The 25,439-nt window shown below is 43.5% G+C and overlaps 1 protein-coding gene across 2 annotated transcripts in view; it reads right to left on the bottom strand.

The window, feature by feature from the left end:
- The window catches only part of PLD5 (phospholipase D family member 5), a 419,450-nt gene extending 394,667 nt beyond the window's left edge, over nt 1–24,783 (bottom strand). Inside the window, exon 1 of one of the 2 annotated variants that reach the window (XM_043568870.1) lies at nt 24,505–24,783. In XM_043568870.1, the coding sequence (XP_043424805.1) occupies nt 24,505–24,693 (189 nt within the window). In that variant the 5' untranslated portion in view covers nt 24,694–24,783. The remainder of the gene's footprint in view (nt 1–24,504) is intronic. The other variant, XM_043568868.1, reaches the window with a different exon arrangement.
- Nucleotides 24,784–25,439: the final 656 nt, after the last annotated feature.

Below are 25,439 nucleotides of genomic sequence, written 5' to 3'. Positions count from 1 at the left end.
GCCCTGGGAATTGTCTTGCCATGATTCCATTTTTTAAATATTTCCTGGAGAAAAGCTCCAACCATCCTATAATGAATTTCGTTATCTGGTCTGCAGAGCTGTCATTAGGAATAAGCACCTGATATGCCTACATTCGTGGTATAACATGGAAATCAGGAGGACAAGGAAGCCAGCACTACCGAGTGGCACGGCAGCACGGGTGTGCAGGAGGAGCAGGGTGGGGACCAAGCATCCTGAGGCCAGAGGTGGGAGACTCCAAAGACAAACATGGGTTCCTGCCACTCCACGTGCCAGAAATGCCAACCATGTGTGTGTGCCCTGGGACACTGCATTCCCGTCCTACCACATTTCCTTTCCTCTTTTTTACCCATCTTCTGGGCTTTCTACTTGGAGATGTTCTCTTGATGTAACTAAGCCACTGCTGAACAGTTTCCAACTAGGTTTTCAGAGGGGATTTGAAATCTCAGAGACTAAACAAGACACATAAAAAGATGTTCAATGTCACTCATCATCAGGGAAATACAAATCAAAGCCACACTGAGATACCACACCGGTAAGAGTGGCTAAAATGAACAAATCAGGAAACTACAGATTCTGGCGAGGATGTGCAGAAACAGGAACCCTCTTGTACTGTTGGTGGGAATGCTAACTGGTGTAGCCACTCTGGAAGACAGTATGGAGGTTCGTCAAAAAATTAAAAATAGATCTACCCTATGACCCAGCAATAGCACTACTAGGAATTTACCCAAGGGATACAGGAGTGCTGATGCATAGGGGCACATGCACCCCAATGTTTATAGCAGCACTTTCAACAATAGCCAAATTTTGGAAAGAGCCTAAATGTCCATCAACTGACGAATGTATAAAGAAGATGTGGTTTATATATACAATGGAATACTACTTGGCAATGAGAAAGAATGAAATCATGCCATTTGCAGTAATGTGGATGGAACTGGAAGGTTTTATGCTGAGTGAAATAAGTCAGTCAGAGAAGGACAGATATCATATGTTTTCATGCATATGTGGATCTTGAGAAACTTAACAGAAGACCATGGGGGAGGAGAAGGGGAAAAAATAGTTACAGAGAGGGAGGGAGGCAAACCACAAGAGACTCTTAAATACAGACAATAAACTGAGGGTGGATGGGGGCGGGGGAGAGAAGGAGAAATGGGTGATGGGCATTGAGGAAGACACTTGTTGGAATGAGAACTGGGTATTGTATGTAAGCCAATTTGACAATAAATTATATTTAAAAAGATGAAATCTCAGAGACTAGTATCTTGGCATGATGGCTGACAATGGAAACCTTTTCACACACAGGTCTAGTATCTAAACATGGGAAAGGAAGTTGAAAATAATGCCGACCTGGCCATCAGAGAATGTGAAAGGCAGTGTCAACGCCCAGAACTTGATTCTCTGAAAAGGGACCACTGACACTGGAAAAATAGAAAGAATGAGAATAGCTATACACACAAAGAGGTCATGCACATATGTGCATGTACTCATTCATATGCACATACTACATTTAGGTAAGATATAAAGTCACTGCACCACTCAGCATGCCTTATCATTGCTCAGTAGACTTCTTTCTATCACCTGAATGAGAGTTTATGGGCTGGAGTCATAATTAAAAATATTTCAGGGGTTTTATAAAAGTTCAAATGAAGATGTTCATCTTTATCAAAATACATGTATGGGACACCTGGGTGGCTCAGTAGGTTAAGTGTCTGACTCTTGGTTTCAGCTCAGGTCCTGATCTCACAGGTGTGGGATCAAGGCCCTTGTCAGGTTCTGTGCTGACAGCATGGAGCCTGCTTGGGATTCTTTTCCTTTCTTTCTGCCCTTCCCTGCTTGTGCATTCTCTCACTCTCACTCTCTGTCTCTCAAAATAAATACACATTTAAAATATAGATATAGATAGATATAGATACAGATATAGATATAGATGCATACATGTGCTGAACTTTCACTGGATATATGGTCTTTATTGGACCCTTTGAGAGTAGACGTGGTCGGCAATGAATCATCTCCTTTTTAAATACATGTATAAAAAACACCTTGAAGAATATATTAAGGAGAGGCAAAATAAATACATAAATACCAGATGAGCCTGAAGCACTCTGTACTATCACTGAGTAAGGGAGTGCCCAAAACCTACAAGGACAATGTCATTTCCAAGGGATACAGGAAAAGCCTAAAACAGCTCCCAGCACCCAAAGTGAGAACAATTCAGGAAACAAAATAAATAATACAGATTTGGATTATGACAACAGTTTAAAATAAGTATCCAAGAGATCTGCTGACACAAATAGATGATTGAACAATAAATTTGGGGGGAGAAGGGTTACATTTTCCTTACTGAAGAATGCCACATAATAAATGTGACTATTCCCCAGTCCAGGAGTTGTTGAGTGTGGGGATTTGGGACTTAATGCTCAACTTACAAAAATTAATGTGTGGAAAGGGAAAAACAAGAACTTTACAGTGGATTAACCTGGCAAACACTACTTGAGCCAAGTGATCAAGGTTAACAGCAAGTAATATTACGTGGACAACAAGTGTACCTTCGTGTGATGAAAAGGGCACTTCATCATCTCTTTCATATTCTTTCCAAAAATCCATAATCAGTCTAATCATGAAAAAAAGTGGGACACACCCAAAGTAAGGGACATTTTACAAAATGCCTGACCAGTACTTTTAAATCTGTCAAGTTCATGGGTTCTGATCCAAGATGGTGACAGATGAGCCTCCTGAACTCCTCTCCCCGGCAGACATACCAAATCTACAGCTACACATGGAACAACACCCTTTGAAGGAAATCCAGAAACTAGCTGAGCAGCCACTGCACATCAGGCAAAAGGAAAAAAAAAACCCACACCGCACAGCACCAAACAATGAGGCAATAACTCATGACTCCCAGCTTCAACCTGAGGAGCAAAGTTTGGACCCAACATCTAACACACCCACTTCCAAGAAATTCCACCTGAGGGATAGGGCCCCCAAACACCTAGCTTTAAAAGCAAACAAGGCTTGCATCCCTGAGGCCCATGAGACTATGGCCAACAAAGGAACATTCCAAACAGGCTCATGGAGACCTACTATGGCTACCCTCCACCCCAGGGCTCAGAGCATAGGCAGCAGACAGAAACACCCATCTCCCAGTCTTTCCCCAAAGAGACCAATATACACATCTTAAAAGTACAGCCTGAGGGTCAGGAACCTAATTCAACATAAATCTGGGGTCTTACTGCAATCCTCTCTGGAGACCTGTGAGGTTGGTGGGCACCATCTTTGTATTCTTCCTCCGCCCGCTCCAGGTCACCAAGTCTCCCTGAAAGGAGCTTGCGCACACACATGTGGGTACCCTGGTTGTGGTGGCCACTGCCCAGAGAAGGCACCTCTTGAACTCTTGGCTCTTGAACCTCTTGGCTCTGGTGGCCAGCAGAGCTTGCATTCAGAGGTTCAAGAATACCGAAGCAAACAAAGAAAGAGTACTTAACCAGCTATCTCTCCAAAACTCAACCCAGCGACAGCAGACAGAAACACCCATCTCCAAGTCTCCCTGAAGGATGTGTATCTGCACACTTTTAAAAGTTGCCACAGGAGGGTCTGGCTTCCAGTCATCCTGCATCTAGGTGTGGACTGAGATCCTCACTTTTGGGACACTGACAGGTCTTGACACACCCTCAACCACTAGGAACCTCTAAGAACAAAAAAGGCAGCTTTGACAGTCACAAATGTATGAGAGATAACCAATAGCTAGGACCCAGCTGAACAATAAGGTTTATCTCCTCTATGAGACCACTCCTTCAGGATCGGGAGTGCAGTCTAATGCAGGAACCAACATGTCAAGGAAAATTGGGAAACAGAGGAATAAGTTCCAAACAAAAGAACAAGATAAACTCTAGCAGCACACCTTAATAAAATAGAGATCAGTGATTTACCCAATAAAGAGTTCAAAGTATTGGTCATAAAGATGCTCATGAAGGTCAGCAGAACAATGCATGAGCAAAGTGAGATTTCAACAAAGAGAAAATATCGAAAAGAACCACACAGAAACCACAGACCTAAAGGATACAATAAGTGAACTGAAAAATTCAATAGACAGGTTCAACAACAGACTAAAGCAAGAACAAAGGACTAGTACTCAGACAGGAGAGTAAAATTCAATCAATCAGAGAAGCAAAAAGAAAAAGAATGAAAGAGTGAAACCAGCTTAAGATACTTAATGGAACACCATCAAGCAGACCAATATTTGCATTATAGAGGTTCCAGAAGGAGAAGAGAGAAAGGGCAGAAATCTTACTCAAGTAAATAATGGCTAAAACCTTCCCTAGCCTGGGGGGAAAAACAGATATCTAAATCCAGAAGGCCTAGAAAGTTAAAAAAAAAAAAAAAAAAAAAAAAAAAAAGAGTCCAAAAGTGAGGCACATTATAAATAAACTGTCAAGTTAAAAACAAGGAGGGAATCTTAAAAGCAGCAAGAGGAAAACAACTTGTTATAGACAAGGGAACCCTGTAAGAATTCCAGCAGATTTTCCAGCAAAAACTCTAGAGGCCAGAAGGGAGTGGCATGATATATTCAAAGCACTGAAAGGGAAAACTGCCAATCAAACCTCCAAAAGTGGTCCTTCAGGACTGAAGCAGAGAAAAAAAGTTTCCCAGACACACAAAACTGGAAGGAATTCATCACCACCAGACCAGCCATACGAGAAATGTTAAAGGGACTTCTTCAAGCTGAAATAAAAGTGCGCTAATTAGTAACAGGAAAACATATGGAGTGTAAAAGTCACTGCTAGAGGTAAACATATAGTTAAAATCAGAATACCCTAATGTTGTGATGGTGGCAGATAAATCACTTATAAATCTAGTATGAAAGTTTCAAGACGAAAGTAGTAAAAATAACTATAATTACAATAATTTATTAATGGATACACCAGCAATGAAGATGTCAACTATGGCATTAAAACATAAAATGGGGGGGGGGGGGGGCGGGGAGGAGGGAGTAAAAATATATAGCTTTAGTACGTGTTCAAACTTAAGTTGTTATCAATTTAACATACACTGTTATAAGTATAAGATGTTTTATATAAGCCTCATGGTAATCAAAAAGGGAAAACCTATAATTGATAGAAGATAAACAAAAAGGAAACTCAGTGCACCATTACAGAAAAATATCAAATGACAATGAAATATAAAACAGGCAGAAAACAATTAACAAAATGGCAACAGGCTATATCTATCAATAATTACTTTAAATGTAAATGGACTGACTTCTCTAATCAAAAGACATATAACAGTTGAATGATTTTTTTTTTCCTCACTGCCCCACCATTACCCTCCACTCCCAGCCAGTGGGCAGGGAGGAGAGGCAAGGGGCCTGCGGGCAGAGCAAGAAAAGTGGTCCCATTCACCATGAATATCCATCCCTCATCTGACACAGTTTTCAGGCTCAGAGGACACATTCATCACATCAATTGGTACATAGCTGAATGGATTCTAAAAACAAGAGATATGGTATCCACAAGAGATTCATGTCAGCTTTAAAAACACACACAGACTGGGGCACCTGGGTGCCTTGGTTGAGCGTCCGACTTCAGCTAGGGTCATAATCTCGCAGTTCGTGAGTTCAAGCCCCACATCAGGCTCTGTGCTGACAGCTCGGAGCCTGGAGCCTGCTTCAGATTCTGTGTCTCCCTCTCTCTGCCCCTTCCCCGCTCATGCTCTGTCTCTATCTCTCAAAACTGAATAAACATAAAAAAAAATTAAACACACACACACACAGACTAAAATTGAAGGCAGGGAAAATGGTATTCATGCAAATGTAAACCAAAAGAAAACTGAAGTAGCTATACTTCTATCAGAAAAAATAAGACTTTAAAACAAGACTCTAATAAGAGGCACTAAAAGGTCATTAGATAATAATAATAATAGGGTCAATCCAACAAGTGGATATAACATTTGTAAATACTTATGCACTCACCATATAAGCACATAAAGCAAACATTAACAGACCTGAAAGAAGAAACAGACAACAGTACAATAATATTAGGGGACTTCAATACTCCATTTTCATTAATGGATAGGTCTTCCAGACATAAAATCAATAAGGAAATGTGGGACTCAAACTACACATCAGACCAGATGGACTTAACAGACATTTACAACAATTTCCATCCAAGATCAGCAGAATACACATTCTTCTGAAGTGCACATGGAACACTCTGGACAGATCATATGTTGGCCACAAAAACCAGTCTTACTGCATTTAAGGAAACTGAAATCTAAAAACGTCTTCTCTGACCACAATGGTACGAAACTAGAAATCAATTAAAATGGAACACTGGAAAATTCACAAATATATGCGGATAAAAAAATATGCTATTGAACAATAAATGGGTCAAAAATAAATAAATCAAAAGAGAACTAAAGTAACTGTAGACAAATAGAAATACAATGGAACAAAGCTTATGGGATAGAGGAAAAACAATTCTAAGACTGAAGTTGGTAGAGATAAATGCCTACATTAAGAAACTAGAAAGAGTTCAGATAAACAACCTAACTTCACACCTCAAGGAACTAGAAACAAAAAAAACAAACTGAATCCAAAGTTAGAATAAAGAAGGAAATAATAAAGATCAGTGCAGAAATAAATGAAAGAAACTAAGACAATAGAAATGATCAATAAAACTAAGCTGGTTTTTTGAAAAGGTAAAATACACAAACCTTTTCCCACACTTTAGACAGACAAGAAAAAAAAGGGGAGAGGACTCAAATTAAATTAGAAATGAAAGAGGAGATGGGGCGCCTGGGTGGCTCAGTCAGTTAAGCGTCTGACTTTGGCTCAGGACACGGTCTCACAGCTTGTGAGTTCGAGCCCTGCATTGGGCTCTGTGCTGTCAACTCAGAGCCTGGAGCCTGCTTCAGATCCTGTGTCTCCCTCTCTCTCTGCCTCTGCCAGTCATGCTCTCTCTCTGTCTCTCAAAAATAAATAAATGTAAAAAAAAATTTTTTTTAATGGGACGTGTGGGTGGCTGAGTCAGTTAAGTGTCCAACTTCAGCTCAGGTCATGATCTCCCAGTCTGTGAGTTCAAGCCCGGAGTCAGGCTCTGTGCTGACAGCTCAGAGCCTGGAGCCTGCTTCAGATTCTATGTCTCCCTCACTCTCTGCCCCTCCTCCACTCATGCTCTGTCTCTCTCTGTCTCAAAAATAAATAAACATTAAAAAAATTTTTTTTTAAGTTTTTTAAATGAAAGAGGAGACATCACACTTGATAAATACAAAGGATCATAAGAGACTACTATGAACAATTATATACATTTTCTCTGGATACCCAAAAGTAGAATGTTCCTATGAAATACTTCATAAACCTAAATGGCATAAAGCAAAGAAGCAATTACCATTAATTTATATGGAAAAATCTTTGAGTATTCCCAGACCCAAAAATTAACCTCTCTTAGGCTTTTCTGATACCATGTTGCTAATGGATGCACAAAATAAATCCAGATAAATCACAGATGCTCATAGACCCAGTTCAAAGCTATGTCAGCTTCAAGCAGAGAAGCTGAGTGCAGTTCTTCAGGAAGGAACTTGGTGGCGCCACTTTTACTGCTGGGGTGTGCACTACCTCTGTAATGGTTCACTGCAAAATAAATACTGAAACCTGTTTTCACTTTTTGTGAGCAAAAATCCTGTGCAAATTTCTTCCAGTTAGCGAAAATAGGTACCAATGTAGGCCATTTGTAAAAGTGAAATGGAGTAACAACTTTCTGACAGCAGGTGATACCTATACCAACAAATTGGACAACATACTAGAAATTGATAAATTTCTAGAAACATACCCCTACCACAACAGACTTGTGAAAAAACAGAACACCTGAACAGACTGATTACTAGTCAGGAAACTGAATCAGTAATGAAAAACCTCCTGACAAACGGGAGTCCAGGACCAGATGACTTCACCTGTGAATTCTACCAAACATTTTAAGAAGAATCAATACCAATCTTTCCCAAACTCTGTCCCAAACATAGAAGAGGAGAGGACGTTTCAAAACTCAATATAGGAGGCCAGCATTACTTATTCCCAAAACCAGATAAAGACACTACAAGAAAAGAAAATTACATACCAATATCTCAGATGGACATAGATGCAAAAATCCTCAACAAATTATCAGCATACTGAATTCAGCAATACATTAAAAGGATCAAACATCAAGATCAAATGGGATTTATTCCAGGAATGCAAGGATGGTTCAATATCCACCATCTATATGATACACCACATTAACAAAATTAAAGATAAAAATCATATGACCATCTCAATAGACACAGAGAAGCCATCTGACAAAATTCAACATCCATTCATGATTTAAAAAACTCTCAACACACTGGTTGTAGGGAGGATGATTCTCAACATAATAAAGGGTATAAATGACAAGAGCACAGCTAACATCATACTCAGTGGTGAAAGCTGAAAGCTTTTCCTGTAAGGTCAAATAGGATGCTCACTCTCACCACTTGTATTCAATGTAGCACTGGAAGCTCTCAGAAGAGCAGTTAGGGAAGAAAAATAATTAAAAGGCATCCAAATCAGAAAGGAAGAAATAAAACAGTCTCTCTTTGCAGATGACATGATATTATATATAGAAAACCCCAAAGACTCCACCAAAAAACTGCTAGAATAAACAAATTCAGTAAAACCAGGACACAGAGTCAACATAGAAAAATCAGCTCCATTTCTATACACTAATAAGAAACTATCAGAAAAAGAAATTAAGGGGGAAAATCCCATTTGCGATTGCATGAAAAAGAATAAGATACCCAGGAAAAAACTTGTCTAAGGAAATGAAACATTTGTATACTGAATACTATAAGACATTGATGAAAGAAAGGGAGGAAGACACAAATAAATGGAAAGACATTCCAGGCTCATGGATTGGAAGAATTACACTGGAACAATGCCCATACTACCCAAAGCAATCTACATATTTGACACAATCACTATCAAATATCCAGTGGCACAGGGCACCTGGGTGGCTCAGTCACTTACACGTCTGACTTTGGCTCAGGTCATGATCTTGCAGTCCGTGGGTTCAAGCCCCACATTGGACTCTGTGCTGGCAGCTCAGAGCACGAAGCCTGCTTCAGATTCTGTGTCTCCCTCTCTCTGCCCCTTCCCCACCCATGCTCTATCTCTGTCTCTCAAAAAAATAAATAAAAACATTAAAAAAAAATTTTGATTCAATGGCATTTTCACAGAAATAGAAAAAATAATCCTAAAATTTGTATGGAACCACAAAACCCTAGAAAAACCAAAGCAATCTTAAGGAAGAAGAAAAAAGCTGGAGGCATCACACTTCCTAATTTCAAACTAAATCAATGACTTTTTGGATTTGACCCCAAAAGCAATGCAACAAAAACAATAATAAATGAGTAGACAACATCAAACTAAAAAGCTCTGCACAGCAAAGGAAACTATCAACAATGAAAAGGCAGCCTACCATATCAGAGAAAATATTTGCAAATTGTATATCTGATAGCAAATCATAGATCTGATAAGGGATTAATACCCAAAATACATAAAGAACTCATTCAGCTCAATAGCAAAAAAAAAAAAAAAAAAGCCAACTAGGACCACCTGGGTGGCTGAGTTGGTTGCGTGTCCAACTTCAGCTCAGGTCATGATCTCATGATCTGTGGGTTCAAGCCCCGCATCAGGCTGTGCTGACAGCTCAGAGCCTGGAGCCTGCTTCAGATTCTGTGTCTCCCTTTCTCTCTGCTCCTCCCCCCGCCCCCCCGCCCCACACTCTCTCTCTCAAAAATAAACATTAAAAAAAAATTTTTTTAATCCAACTATATGGCCAACAGGTATATGAAAACATCACTCATCATCAGGGAAATGTAAATCAAAACCACAATGAGATATCACCTCACACCTACTAGAACAGCTATGGTCAAAAAGACAAGAGATAACATGTGTGGGCAAGGATGTAGAGAAAACGGAACCTTTGTGCACCGTTGGTAGGAATGCACACAAGTGCCACCACTCTGGAAAACAGTAGAGAGGTTCCTGAAAACATTAAAAATAGAACTACCATACAATCCAGCAATCCCAGCATATCCAAAAGAAAGGAAAACAGGATATCAAAGAGATATCTGCCTTCCCATGTTCACTGCAATGTTATTCACAATAGCAAAGATATGGAAATAACCTACGTTTCTATCAATGATGAATGGATAAGGAAGATGTATATCCATATCCGCAATGGAATATTATGTAGTCATAAGAAAAAAAGAAATCCCGCCATTTGTGACCACGTGGATGGATCTAGAAGGCATTATGGTAAGTGAAAAAGCCAGAGAATAACAAATACTGCATGGCATCATTTATATGTGAAATTAAAAAAGAAAAAAAAAAGTCTAACTCATAGCAACAGAGAGCGGAAAAGTGGTTTCCAGAGTTGGGGGGTGTTGGGGGAAATAGGAAGAGACTGTAAAAGGGTACAAACTTTCATTTGTAAGAATGATGTCTGGGGGTGCCTGTGTGGCTTAGTCAGTTAAGCGTCCAACTCTTGGTTTTGGCTCAGGTCATGATCTCACAGTCTGTGGGTTCAAGCCCCCATCAGGTTCTGCACTGAGAGTACAGAACCTGCTTGTGATTCTCTCTCTCCCTCCCTCTCTGCCCCTCCTGCATCCTCTCTCTCTAAATAAATAAATAAATACACTTTAAAAAATATTTGCTAAAACAGTAGAACTTTAATGTTCTCACACACCCACAAAAAGAAAAGTATGTAAGGTGATGATGTTTTCATTAACCTGATGGTGAAAATCCTGTTCCAATGTATGTATACCAAACTATCACAATGTTCACTTTACATTTCTTACAATTTTAGTTTTCAATAAAACTGCGGGGGGGGGGGGGAACTGTCAAGGTCATGAAAACTGAGGAAAGCCTGAGAAACCGTTGCAGACCAGAGGCTAAGGACACATGACAAGTAAACGCAATGTGTTATCTTGGATTGGATCTTGGAACACCAAAATCTTTAAACACAATTTAAAACCGGTGAAAATCTGAGGCACCTGGGTGGCTCAGTCAGCTAAGCATCTGACTTCGGGTCAGGTCATGATCTCCCGGGTTTGTGAGTTCAAGCCCCGCGTCAGGCTCTATGCTAACAACTCAGAGCCTGGAGCCTGCTTTGGATTCTGTGCCTCCCTCTCTCTCTGCCCTTTCCCTATTCTCACTCTGTCTCTCTCTCTGTCTCTCTCTCTGTCTCTCTCAAAAATAAATTAAAATTAAAAAATAAAATAAAACTGGTGAAAATCTAACAAAGTCTGGAGTTTGGGATGTAATATTAAGGAAAACCTCAAATAGGGTGAAAGATGTGCGTGAAATGCCTTTACTATCCTTGTGACTTTTCCACAAATCTAGAGTTATTCCAAAATAAAAGTTCATTGTAAAAAAAAAAAAAAGATGTATTGGAAATTGTATAGGACAGGTTTAAACAATGTGTGCATGTGTCATGGATTAAAGCAAAATCTCAGAAAATGAAATTAGTTTGGAAATAGACAAGTCAGGAAGTCATAGTGGAGGTTCTTCATGATCAAGACTGGCAGGTGCTTTAGGGGACTTTGGCGGTTTTAACACACTCCCTGCCACAGAGTGTCCCACAGTTTCTGATCAAGCACACGCAGCCAGAGCAGGACAAGAGGCTAAACCATGAACCAGAAGATTAAGGTGCCAGCAAAAAATCAGCCCAAAGTACTTGGGGAAAATTCAAAAGATAATATACTCTTCTTGACTCATTAAAACTAAGACAGACAGAAATTTAAACTCAAACAGGGACACCTGGGTGGCCTGTCAGTTGAGCATCCAACTCTTGATTTCAGCTCAGGTTATGATCCCAGGGTCGTGAGCCTGAGCCCCGTGCTGGGTTTCATACGGAGTGTGGGGCATGCTTGAGATTCTCTCTCTCTCCCTCTCTGCCCCTCTCCCCAGTTTGTGCTGTCTAAAGAAACAAGAAAGAAATAAATATATATATGTTAAAAAACTCTAATAAAATTCACTATAAACAATAGCATTAGACACCAGAATAGGTCAATAAAGTGACCACGAAACCCCCATCTCCCAGTGAATGGAGCCTCAGCCTGCGGCTGGGCTAGAAGCATCCTTGTCTATTATCTTCTCCATCTGAAATGCAGTCTGTAGTTTCCGTGTAGCTTCTCGTGTTTCTTTCCACTGAATTTTTGCTGCATTCAGCGTCTGTTGCATTTATCTGCCAGGTAACATATGCCACCTTGTTCCTTCACTTACATGTGTAAATCCTGCCTCCCTAAGCCCATATTCATTCATTCATTCATTCATTCACTCACTCTTTTAACAGTCAAGTCACTAAATACTAGATGTCCACCGAGCACTGTGTTGGCCATTAAGGATGCACTGGCATGACTAAGACACTGTTACTATCCTCAAACTCTCCATTGAGGGCAAAAAATAGACAATCAGCAATTTTAAAAAAGTATTTCAAGTGCTATGTAACAGACGCCTGCCCACAATGCCTGCACAGGGCGCCTAATGAGGCCTCGGGTCTAGAGGTGACAATATTTGAGTTCTGAAGGACTAAACTGTAAGCAATCCAAAGCAAAAGGTCCGATCATGTGTATCTGAACCTTCCTAAGCCTGGGACTCCGTTTGGTGCAGAGCGCAGAACTGGAGTGTCCGTGAATTATGATCATAATCATATTGATAATACAGATCAAGATAATAATAAATTGGACCCAAGATCCGCTGATGAATAGAGAAGAATTCCAACTCTCAAGGAGTCTGGGGACCTTCCTTGCTCAGCCTCCTACCCATTGTGCCAATCACAATTATGGGGACATCCCTGGCATTCGACACATGTCTGCTGAAGGCAGAAGCTTGCTCAGACCCCTCACATCCAGCCAAGCACCAGGTGCCATGAACTCTCTTTTTTTTTTTAAATTTTTTTTTTTAACGTTTATTTATTTTTGAGACAGAGAGAGACAGAGCATGAACGGGGGAGGGGCAGAGAGAGAGGGAGACACAGAAGCGGAAGCAGGCTCCAGGCTCTGAGCCATCAGCCCAGAGCCCGACGCGGGGCTCGAACCCACGGACCGCGAGATCGTGACCTGAGCTGAAGTCGGACGCTTAACCGACTGAGCCACCCAGGCGCCCCATGCCATGAACTCTCTTACGTGATGCTATTTCTTGCATCTGTCCCTCCTCAATTTTTCCACTTGTACCACCTCCTTTTGTTCCTTCCCACTTCAACCACTAAGAGAGACTAGCACTGGTCTCCCCAGTTCCAGGCTCTCTCCTGCCTCAATGCTGCAGACTCTCTGAAACATGGATTTGCTAAATTCAAACGCCTCCCCTTTGCTTACTGAAAGCAGCCCACCCTCCAGAGCTGATCATTCCGGTCTTCAAGCCCTGCACAGTCTCGTCTCACCCCTACCTCCGTGGGTGTTTTCACACACAGCATTCCCTTCCACAAAGCCTGTTCTCCACTCATATTTGTTCACCCACTAATCTTCCCCACAGGCTCTCTGCTGCCTGCATTTCCCTCAGACGACTTGGTTGAAGCCAGCCCTAACTGGCTTGAAGCTCTTCTTCCTGGGCTCCTGAGTCCCCATATAAACCCTTGGTTAGGGTTCACCCTTCTCCAGACAAGTTGTGACTTCAGGTGTCTCAGCTCCAGGAGGCTAGGATTCACTCAACAGTCGCTCTTAAAAGGGGCTGGAAAGAATATTACAAAAGAGTGAACTGAGAGTCTATGGGGAAGGCAATAAACACAGCATCAGAACACAGTGTAATCTAAGCAATGGAATGATATGGAAGGTTGCCCAAAGCAGACGGTGAGGCTGTGGAGCAGAAAGGACCCAGGGAGGTGACAAGGAGGAGTCACCCACGTGAACACAACAGGGACAGGGCATCACGGCCCGAAGTCTGTGGGCTAGAGAGAACAGAATAGAAGCATAGTCTGAGGAGTAACAGCCGGAGATAAGCAATAAGCAAGAGGAAAGGGCACTATACCCATTGTACTGTTTCTTTTAATAAACTGCTGTGGAAATAATGATACATATAAGGTGTGAAAATAAATGTTACTTTGTAACCACCTCCTAAAAAAAAAAATGAGACAGAAAACTACTAGCCTCCCGGAAATCTCCCTAGTTCCCATTTTACCCCCAAAGGTAATCACTAATTCTGACTTCTTATATTCATTATTTAGATTTGCCTTTTTTTTTTTACACATAAATAGAATCAGTCTCTGTCTTCGTTCACTTATTAGTGTGTGTGAAAGAGGCATCCACAGCATGGCATATACAGATACATGTACATATATAATTGAACCCTTTTCACTGTCTAATGTATTATATGTTGTATGAGTAAATTAGAAATCGTGATCCATTCAACTACAGGATATTACGGTATTACATATATGAGCATATAGGATATTCAACTATATTGGATATTAGACTTGCATTCAGTTGGGGGCTACTAAAATAATGCTTCAATAAACATTCATTTGGTGCCCATGAACACACATTTGTTTGATACACCCATAGAATTTAAATCACTGGGTCATGAGGTATACATGCATTCAAATTAGTAGAGGGTGTAAACAGTTTTCCATAGTGGCTCTATGAATTACAGTCCTTCCGGAAGTTATGAGAGTTACAGACGTTCCTCATTTTAATCAACACTTGTTATTGTCAATCATTTTCATCTCAGCCATTCGTGTGACTATATACTGATGTCTGATTTCAACTGTTTGCTACCTTGATGACTGACAACATCAAGCACCTTATCATACATTTGATGGCTTGGATATACTCTTGTGAAGTTCTTGTTTAAATGTCTTGCTCACTTTGGGACACCTGGGTGGCTTAGTGCCTTAAGTGTCCTTGATTTTGGCTCAGGTCATGATCTTACAGTTCATGGTTTTGAGTCCCATGTCAGGCTCCCACTGACAGTGCGAAGGCTGCTTGGGATTCTCTCTGGCCATCCCCCGCTTGTGCGTGCATGAGTGCACGGCACACACGCACTGCCTCTCTCCCTCTTTCCCTCTCTCCCTCTCTCTCTCTCAAAATAAATAAACTTAAAAATGAAATAAAACAAATGTCTTGCTCACTTTTTGGGGGTTGTCTGTTGTTAGTGATTTGTAGATGCTTTTTATATACGGTAGATACAAGCTCTTTGTCATAGAGTGTGTGTTGGGAATATGTCCTGTTTTATGATATGTCTTTTCATTCTCTTAATCTTTTACTGTCAGAGCTACCTAATTTTAATATAGTCCAGTTTATTAATAACAATATATCGGGATTCTTAAAATTGCTTCAGAATTTTTCCCCTAGTCCAAGTTGATAAAGGTTTTTTTATACTATTATTTTCTAGAAGCCGCATTGTTTCTAATTTAGATCTATAACCTACATTAAACTGATTTTTGCGTATGGCGTGAAAGAGAAATCAAGATCATTTTTTTTATTTATTTTTATTTTTTTTTAACGTTTATTTATTTTTGAGACAGAGAGAGACAGAGCATGAATGGGGGAGGGGCAGAGAGAGAGGGAGACACAGAATCGGAAGCAGGCTCCAGGCTCTGAGCCATCAGCCCAGAGCCCGACGCGGGGCTTGAGCTCACGAACCACGAGATCGAAGTCGGACGCTTAACCGACTGAGCCACCCAGGCGCCCCAAGATCATTTTTAATGTAGATGTACAACTGAGCCAGCACCATTTTTTAAAAGACCATCTTCCCACTGCCCCTCGGAACTGCCATTTCTGTCATAAATCAAGTTCCTGTCAATAATTAAGTATACACAGGTCTGCTTCTGCATTCTGTCTTGTCATCTGCTCTGTTTGTTCATCCCTGGACTGCTTTAATTAATCGTTTTAGAACAAGTTTTGATATATGGAAGCAGTCTTCTAACTTCATTCTTTTTCATAAAGATTATATGGGCTATTCTTGGCCCTTTGTGTTTCCATTTAATTTCTAGAATCATTTTCAACACATACACACATGCACAAACCTGCTGGGACTTAACTGGTATTGTATCTACTCTCTAGCTCAATCTGGGGAAATTAAAAAGAGGTACCCATTTCCTTAAGAATATGATATTTGTATCCTAATGTAAATGGTAAAAGGTTTCAGTTTTGGGGCACCTGGGTGGCTCAGTTAGTTAAGCATCTGACTTCGGCTCAGGTCATGATCTCACGGTGCATGAGTATGAGCCCCGCGTTGGGCTCTGGGCTGACAGCTTGGAGCCTTGGAGCCTGGAGCCTGCTTCGGATTCTGTGTCTCCCTCTCTCTCTGCCCCTCCCCTGCTCTCACTCTGCCTCTCTCTCTCTCAAAAATAAATATTAAAAACTCTTTTTTTAAGTTTTTAGTTTTACATTGGAATTATTTTTTCTAGTTTAATTTTGAATATTGACTTTGTATGTAGTGGCTGTGATAACCCAGGGACATTATTAATTCATTAAGTATATCCGTGGTTTATTCTGGATTTTCAAATGTACATACTCATGTCATCTGCTAATAATGACAATTTTATTACTTCCTTTTCAATTATATTATTTCTTTTTCTTGCCTTCGTGCATTGGCCATGACCTCCTGTGCCACGCTGAAAACAGGCACTGATAGTGGCATCTCAATCCCATTCACAATCTATGCAGATAGTTTTTTCAATATTTGTCCATTAGCTGTGATTCTTTTTAAAGAAACCCTTAGTCAGAGTGATAAAGTTTCCTTTTATTTCCATTTTGTTGACAATTTTATCATGCTTGGGTATAGAATTTTACCATATGATTTTTCTTCATCTGTTGAGATAATCCTATGGGTTTACTTTATCCTTCTGCTAATGTGATAAATTACACTAACCGCTTTTCAAATTTCACAGCAACTTTGCATTACTGAAATAAATTCAAGTTTGTCGTAATACAGCATCACTACATACGACATTACTTTTTTTTAAGCGGTTTTTTTTGTTTGTTTTTGGTTTTTTTTTGAGAGAGAGAGATAGAGACAGTGCAAGTGGGGAAGGGGCGGAGGGCGAGAGAGGCAGAGGATCTCAAGCAGACTCTGCCCTATCAGCACAGAGCCTGACGCAGGGGATCGAACTCATGAAACCGTGAGATCATGACATGAGCTGATACCAAGAGCCAGATGCTTAGCTGACCCAGGCTCCCCAACATTACTTCTTTTTTTAACTGTATTTTATCCTTGTCTAAACAAGTCCTTTGAAGGCAGTGTTCTTATACTATGTCACACTTTTTGGCATTATTCGTAACACTGTAATCATATTATAACTATTTATTAAGCCGTAAACATGTTGAGGGAGGGACTCTGCTTTGGTCTTTGTAAATTCTCCGCCATTTGGAACACAGTATATGTCACCTGAATGCTTGTGAAATGAAACTCCTCGTGATCTGCTAACAACGTGTTGGTCCCATAACAGGCAACGGCAATAAGTGTCGGTTGACGCATCCCACCTTCTCAAGGTGACTCCTGATGGTATCGCTGGACCAGACCTAACAACGTATTGGCAGGAATACAATAGCTCAAGTCCGAGAAACAGTATATTCACAGGGCTCACTGTCCTCTGTAGAGAATAAAGAGCCATATTCATGACCCAAAGGCCATGACATCCATTCCCACGATACCAAATCAGGTAGTTCAACTTGGGCCCACTTCCTATGTGAGACGGCAGTGACATTTTCCAATGCGATTGATTCCACCTAGGAAAGTCTGCAGTGTTCTTCATTTTTCCCCATAAGCTCTGCTTAAGGGCTTGAGGGTTTTAGAAAGTGGGCTCATTTTTCCATTTGTGAGAAAAATTAAAATGTACTTTTTTGGTTTAAAAAAAAAAGTCTGTCTCTTAACAACTACAGTTTGGCATTTCAACTGTTCCTGAATATCCCCATTGTACTCTAAACTCACTCAGCACAGTCTGTGTCGATACGAATCGTAGGCTTAACTTTATGTGTCCCCAGTATATATACTTGAAGCAACATTTCTGGGCTGATAACCTTACCAACAAGTCTACCTCTGCTTGATCATGCCACCTATCAGTCAATGCAGTATAAAAACTTTTGTTATAAAAGATCCATCAGGGGCGCCTGGGTGGCGCAGTCGGTTAAGCGTCCGACTTCAGCCAGGTCACGATCTCGCGGTCTGTGAGTTCGAACCCCGCGTCAGGCTCTGGGCTGATGGCTCAGAGCCTGGAGCCTGTTTCCGATTCTGTGTCTCCCTCTCTCTGACCCTCCCCCGTTCATGTTCTGTCTCTCTCTGTCCCAAAAATAAATAAACGTTAAAAAAAATAATAATAAAAAAATAAATAAATAAAAGATCCATCAGATTTTTTAATCTTTGGAACTAAAACAGAAGAAAGGAAATCTGTTATACAGGTTTAAACCTGATAGAGACACAGAATTTTGCAAAGATAAGTAAAAACTTCCAGAGAAATTGGCCACAAATTGGTATGTGGTTGTCACATGGACGAAGGGTAGAAAAAGAAATCTTAAGTCCAAGCATCTTGAGCTTCTCAAATTAAATATACTAAATATGATGTCATAGGCTACACCTTAAAATAAATCAACCAGCCACACCCAACAGAGTGCAAAGAATCAAAGGTTTTTCAAAATAAACTGAAATGTCAACCCACAGTTAGAGAAGTCCATTAGCAGAATTAATATTTGCTACCCGTAGTCGTGACAAGTACAATAATGGACACAACATGAGGTCCATTAGAACACGATCCAGAGACATCTAAACTTCCATTACTTGACCGATGAGAGGATCCTGCCTCAGCCTAGGTTTTGTCTGTTCTGTCTATCAAAAAGCACAGGAAATAATCCTGGTAAATGTTAATTCTCTTAAACATCTACCTCCTGAAAATTATCCGATAATACACAAATTGAACAGTAGTACATAAAGATTAAAAAAAGAATATTTTCTGCTTGTGTGTTCATTTGATTTCTGTTTTTTTATTTTATTCTTTTCTAAATTAATTTTTAAGTAGGCTTCACACTCCGCATGGAGCCCAACACAGGGCTTGAACTCACGACCCTGAGATTAAGACCTGAGCTGACCGAGATCCTAGAGATGGATGTTTAACAGACTGAGCCACCCAAGCGCCCCCATTTGATTTTTAGTGGAACATTTTAAAGATTCATTCCTTCAGTTTGAACTGTCTTTGGTGCTTTACTGGTCTGCTCTGTGGGGTGTAATACTCCCACAAATTTGTTCTGTGGGACGTAAATGGCATTACATAATAGAAGCCCAGACCACAGTGACCAAGTTTGCTCCAATCCATTTATTATTCGCTCATCATGTGAATAATTTATTCCAGGAATCAAGTGTGTGCTTCTCATTTACTTACTATTCACCGGTAACATAAACTCTATTTAGCAGGTGCATATTCACACTTAGAGAAGACAGTTTTTTTAAGTGATGCACTCAGCTAAACCAAGCAAGATCCTAAGGCTCACTATGAGCATGTACATTAAAGATTCTTCTACCTTTTACTCTTTACAAATTCTCCCTTCTGCTTTCTCTTTCCATTTTAAATAGGCCTTCTGAGCCATCATGCAGATAAATGAACTATCGCTCGACTTAATTCCACCAGCACAGAGCTGGGAAAGAAAGCAGGGGTTGGCGACAGAGCAAAGAGCTGTTCTCTGCTAGCAGAGCCTGCAGAAAGTGGGAACAAAAAGAGGAAGCCTCAGGGTGGCCAGGCAGGGCACAAGCAAGGGTGCCCTGGCTCAGAGCACAGTCAGGGTCCCAAAGGATAGACTGGAGGCCAGGCAGAGGCAGCCTAAAGAGCCCAAGATTATCAGCTGGCCTTGCTGGCCAAAAGACCCATATACTCTGGGTCCAGGACTATAATGCAGGCAGGCTGATCTCAAATGTGACATCTGCAAGCTCTCAGGTGGAGGGTAAGGGCTCCATGGATGCAGCTGGTCAAGGATGTTCTCTTTCCCTTCTCTCTGGGTCTTGGTCAGATCTCCCTTCCTCACCTCCTCGAAGCAAGCCTTGGCCTCAAAACTGTCTTTGGCCAATCAACAGGAGTCAAATGGATGTTTTGCTTCTGGGTTGAGGCACCGAGAGATTTTACGTGATTTACCATCTTTCTCTTTAACTGCCTTGAGAACATGTATCAGGATGGAGCTTCCCCAGGCCAGGCAACTAAGATGAGGAAAATCCCCTGGCGCTGTAGACTGGATGTTCGTGTTTATTCAAAACTCATGGTTGAAACCTAACCCCAAGTGGGCTGGCATCGGGAGGTAAGGGGTCTCTGGGAGGTGATTAGTCCTCATAAACAGGACAGTGGCCTTATTAAAGAGTCGCCAGAGAGCTCCCCTTGCCTTTTCTACCCTGAGAAGATGACCAAAAAGACAGCCATCAATGAAAGAGGAAGTACCCCCTAGTAGACCCCGAATCTGCCGGTGACTTGATCTTGAACTTCCCAACCTTCAGAACTGCAAGAAAGAAATGTTCACTGTTTGTAAGCTGCCCCCTTCTGTGGTATTCTGTCATAGCAGTCTGAATGGGGTCTGAGAACCTGCCAACATGCACGGATGAGATACGGGAGGTAAAATACACCTTTGCAGTGTTGAGCCCCTGGCGTCAGGGGCCTGTGTGTCACTGCAACAGACTCATGGATGGTCTCCCTGAATCATCCCAGGAAACCTGTGACTCCTTCCAGGAGGAATGTGAATGTATACCCTGGTGACTCAGAGTCTTTTGCCTAAGATCACAGAGTTAATAAGAGATGGTCTACCCAGAGCCCTACTCTTAACTGCACTTTGGCAAGAGCTAAGCATGAGGGAAAATAAGGCATTCCTATCTCCATAAATGGCATCAGGAAACTTCTACACGTACAACTGGCATAAAACCAGGCAAGTGAGCAGAGTAACCCCTGCAACAATCCTACTCTGAACAACAACAAGAGCAACAAAATAGTGCCAACGGCATATGCCACCGTGAGACATTATTGTTACAGTGTAACACTATTGTTACAGGGTCCTCTAAGATAGTCAAACTGTATTAAGTCGTTACCCTTAAGGTGACCCAGCCCCAGGGCGGGCTGACAGAACAGGGGTGGGTTGGGGGAGGGGGGGGTCAAAGGAATGGCTCCCTGCTCCTCTTGCTTTGCTAGACCATAATCCCTCCCTGTTATGTTACACCTAAAGTAACAGAGGACCCTACAGAATGTGAGACTTCCACTGTTTATCAAACCTAATGCCTTCCAAAGCCACAGGCATGGTGAGGCAGAAAAAGAAGCAGAAGAGTCTAAGAACCACGGGGATTATTTGCAGCTAATAAGAAAACATTCTGTGTGTGGTCAGCAATTTTACTTTTTCCTGAAATTTCCCAGTGGAATTCAAAGCCCAGAATTCACAGTACAAATCTCTGTAGCTTCTCATCATGACTTAAGAATGCAAGAATTCTGGGGCGCCTGGGTGGCTCAGTCCGTTAAGCGTCTGACTTCGGCTGGGGTCATGATCTCACCGTTAGTGAGAAAGAGCCCCACGTTGGGTTCTGTGCTGACAGCTCGGAGCCTGGAGCCTGCTTTGGGTTGTGTGTCTGTCTCCCTCTCTCTCTGCTCCTCCCTGTGCTCTCTCTGTCTCTCAAAAGTAAACATTAAAATAGTTAAAAAAAAAAAAAATGCAAGAATTCCCCCACAAGCATTTCTTTCTTAATGGGCATTCATCTTAAGTATTGAACAACACATGCCAAGAGACAAATTCAAGGATGGGCTGTTAGTATTCCTATCCTTGACCAATTCATGGATCTTTTCAGGTGCTGGTATAGCCTGGGGATTAGCCCTTGCAGCCTTTAAACCAGAAAAGGAGAGAGAAATTATCCTCCCTTTTAGCTAAGTGGGTGCAAGTATATTCTTCAGCTGTCCCTTTGCATCGTGTTATTGACTTTCAGACTGAGCACTGCCTCTGAAGTCTGGACAGAGTCCACACACGGCCACGTTTCATTTCAGGGAATCCCGTTAGCAATGACTGAATACGTGTGTATGTGAATCCACCCCTATGATGCCCTTAATACTAGATTGGCTTTTAAAGCACCAGCAAAATAACGTAGGCTGCTTTCGTGCTTATGATCTCCATCACAATTATTAACTCACTTTTTAACCTGATAAAAAAAATGGTGGTTATCCATTTGCTTAGATGGATTGATGGGATTCTTTTTAACTACCATATGTCACTTTTGAATTTCTTAGGACACTCTGTAGTGCCACATATGTTCAGAATATCGTCTATCATAAAGTCAACATCACATTTTCAATATGCTAGGTTACATTTGTTATGAGTTTTTTAAATTTCAAATATCTAAACAGAAATTAACATCGAACTATCTGAAACATAGCACACCACAACAGAAGACATATATTACAGACACCCTGAGCTTGAATTCAGATAAAATTTACATTTTTATGCAAATTTTAATTCTCTCATTGTATATTCATAAATACTATTTCATTTAAAATGTAGATGTTTCAAAGGAGCAAGAGAATATCACAAAAAAATTTCACTGGAAGTAAAGCCCCCTTTCTAACTGAAAGCAGATACAGAGAAAACCATCAGAAACAGAATACCTGTCTCGCAGAATGTATTGGAGAGAGCAAACAAAAATGCTAGGCTGATTTAAATAACAAATGAGGTGGCTTTTTTCTTTTTCTTTTTCTTTTTTTTTTTTTTTAATGCAATGCTGTCTTTGGAGCATCTGAGTGAAGAAGCAAGCATGGTCCTCACATGCTTTTAAACAAGGAGACTTTTCCTTTCCTTGGTCTCTGACCCTCAGGAGAGGCTGAGCATCCTGCACTCATCCAGAAAGGTAAGGGTGCCAGGGCCCTCCCTGGTAGGACTTGAAACTGTCAGTGGAAACATAAAAGTGAGGACCCATTGAAGTACAAGGTGTGCAGTGTCTGACTCACGGAGATGTAGACAGAAAAGGGTGCACGACTGCTTTTCACGAACTGAAGAAAGATAACAGCAGCTAAAAGTACAAGATGCAAATGAACACGGAAACACAGATTTTTTCTACCACTGCTTAAGTCTGAACCACTCTCCCTGGTCCTAACATCCGATACCAACAGCAAGAGCCAAATTCCATGAAGATGCTCTTTGCCCCCCTTTAAACATTAATAACCACCGGTTCCCGTGCCATTTCTGGAGCTCGCATTTTTAAGCGGATTCTGCTGCCTTTCAAACAACTAGAAACCAGCTACTTCCCTGGTCTTAAGGATGTGAGACATGCTTTTGATACTAGGAAATGGTTTTCCACCCGCAAGACAGCCGGTTCCCCAACTCAAAGCTTTACACCAGAGCTTTCAAGGGACTTAATGAGGCCCTGAGAGAAAAGGCACAGACCTTCCGTTCAGATTGTTGGAGAAATACTGCTTCCTCTAGGGAAGCCAGGTGTTGCTGCAAAGCCCAGGAGAGGAAGAGAAGCCCTTGGGGGCGGGGGGTACGGATAGGAGTCAGGACCGTGCAGCGGTATGAAATGCGTGAGTTTCGGAAGTTATCTTTCCGTCATAATTGGAAATGTGACCCAAATACAAGGAAGCCTGCACATTCCGCTAACACTCAGTTTGGCTTATGCATCTCCGCGGGAAGGAACAGCATCCTCTCCTGAGCTAGTGGGGTGCTGCACTCTTGAGATAATTCTTAGTTTCATTTTAACATCTGGTTTAAGGAGATGCCGATGGGTCAGGCTGGAAACTATGGATCCACTAAACGTCTCTTTAGAGGGACTTTCCCCTTCCAGAATGGCTAGCCCCAGGGGCTCAGCTCCAGTGCCGGGAACGCTTCCGGCGAAGCGCGCACTCCAGCGAGCGGTGGTCCCCATTCTCCAGCTCCCACCCTGCCCACGGCAGGTGCCCGGGGATCTATCTGGGCGCTCGGCTCGCCCTCCCTAGTTGGGCTCTAGAAGCGGATCGCCAACTGCTCATCCCAGAGGACAGGCTCCAGAAAACTCTTCCGGCTCGTGCGCGGACCCAGGCCGGGTGGCCGGCGGCGGCACCCTCACGGATTCGCTAACGGGCAGTTTCCGGACGAAGTAACACAGCCCCCAAGACCGTGCAGACACCCCCTCCAAGAGCCCACCGCCGCGCCGCGTTCCTTGGAGCCCCGCCGTGACAGGTCCCCTCCTCGCTCACCCCGCAGAGGAGCCCCAAGAACGCGGTGCAAATGAACCCCGCGAGAAGCCCGTGGGGAGGGTCGAGGTGCGCGGGGGGCCAAGCAGTGCCGGGAAAGGCATCTCCTCCCCTCTCCTCCCCGCAGCCCGGTCCTTCCCGGCAAGAAAGTGCAGGAGCAGAGGCCCCGGGTCGGAGGGAGGACGCGGACGCCCGGGTCCCCGAGTAGTCGGGCCACCTGCCGGGTCCCCGCGCCCGGGCCCGCCGCCCCGCGCGCGCGCTCGGGCCGCCTCCGGGGCAGGTGCCGGGCCCAGGCCCCCGGGGAGCGCGCCGCTCTTACGTGTTCCAGCTTGTCTTTCCTCCGGAGCCAGACGCTGGCGCTGTAGTCCTGCTGCTTGACGCTGCTGTAGAAGTTCGCGCCCACTCGGGTCAGGCTCGGCGAGGGCTCCTTGGGGCGGCTTTTGAGCCTCATCTGCTCGAAGCCCTCGTGGGGGGAGGCCGAGAGCCACTCGTGCTGCCGGATCTCCATCCTGACATGACCAGGCGGCGGCCGGCGCGCAGCGGGCTGGAGGGCTCGCGGGAGGCCGGGCCGGGGCTGGAGGAGGAGCGAGCGGGCGCGGGGGGCGCGGGGAGCCGAGCCGAGCGCGCGGCCGGGCGGGAGGAGCGCGGCCGGCGGAGGGAAGGCGAGGTCGGGGGTGGGCACGGGAGGGGAGAGGTGGGAGAAAGGGGCGGGGGCGCGAGGGACGCTGGGAGGGGAGCCGGCCCCCGGGAGGCCCGGCGCGCGCCGCGGTGGCCGCGACGCCCCGGGCGGCTGCGGTCCGGGCGGGCGCCCCGCACGCCGGCTCCTTGCGGCAGCGGTTGGGACTGGGCCGGCCCGGGGCGGCGGCGGCGGCGGCGGCGGCGGCGGCGGCGGCGGCGCGGGTGGGGTGCGGGTGGGAGGGGCCGCGGCCCGCAGCCAGCCGGAGCCCGCAGGTTGGTGCAGTGAGGAGCCGCGCCGCCCGCCGCCGAGCCCGCCCCTCCGCGCGCGGCTGCACCCCTCCGGCTAGCGTCCCTGCTGGAGAGCGAGCAGCCGCCGGAGGGGGAGCGCCGTCCCCGCGCCTCCTCCCTCGCGCCCGCCCGGCGCGGGGCTCGATCCCGGGGGAAGACCCTCCGCGCCGCCTCGGCCCCTCCCCCGCTCGCCCCCCCGCGGGCCGCGCGCCGCCGCGGACCCCGCCTCGCCCCGGCTGCCCGCCCCTAGTTCTGAAAGTTCTGTAACTTCCCACCGCGGAGACGCAG

Source organism: Prionailurus bengalensis, chromosome E4 (genome assembly GCF_016509475.1).
Source record: "Prionailurus bengalensis isolate Pbe53 chromosome E4, Fcat_Pben_1.1_paternal_pri, whole genome shotgun sequence".
Lineage (NCBI taxonomy): Eukaryota > Metazoa > Chordata > Mammalia > Carnivora > Felidae > Prionailurus > Prionailurus bengalensis.
Note: the sequence above shows the minus strand (reverse complement) of the source record. Positions and strands in the feature narration are given on the sequence as shown.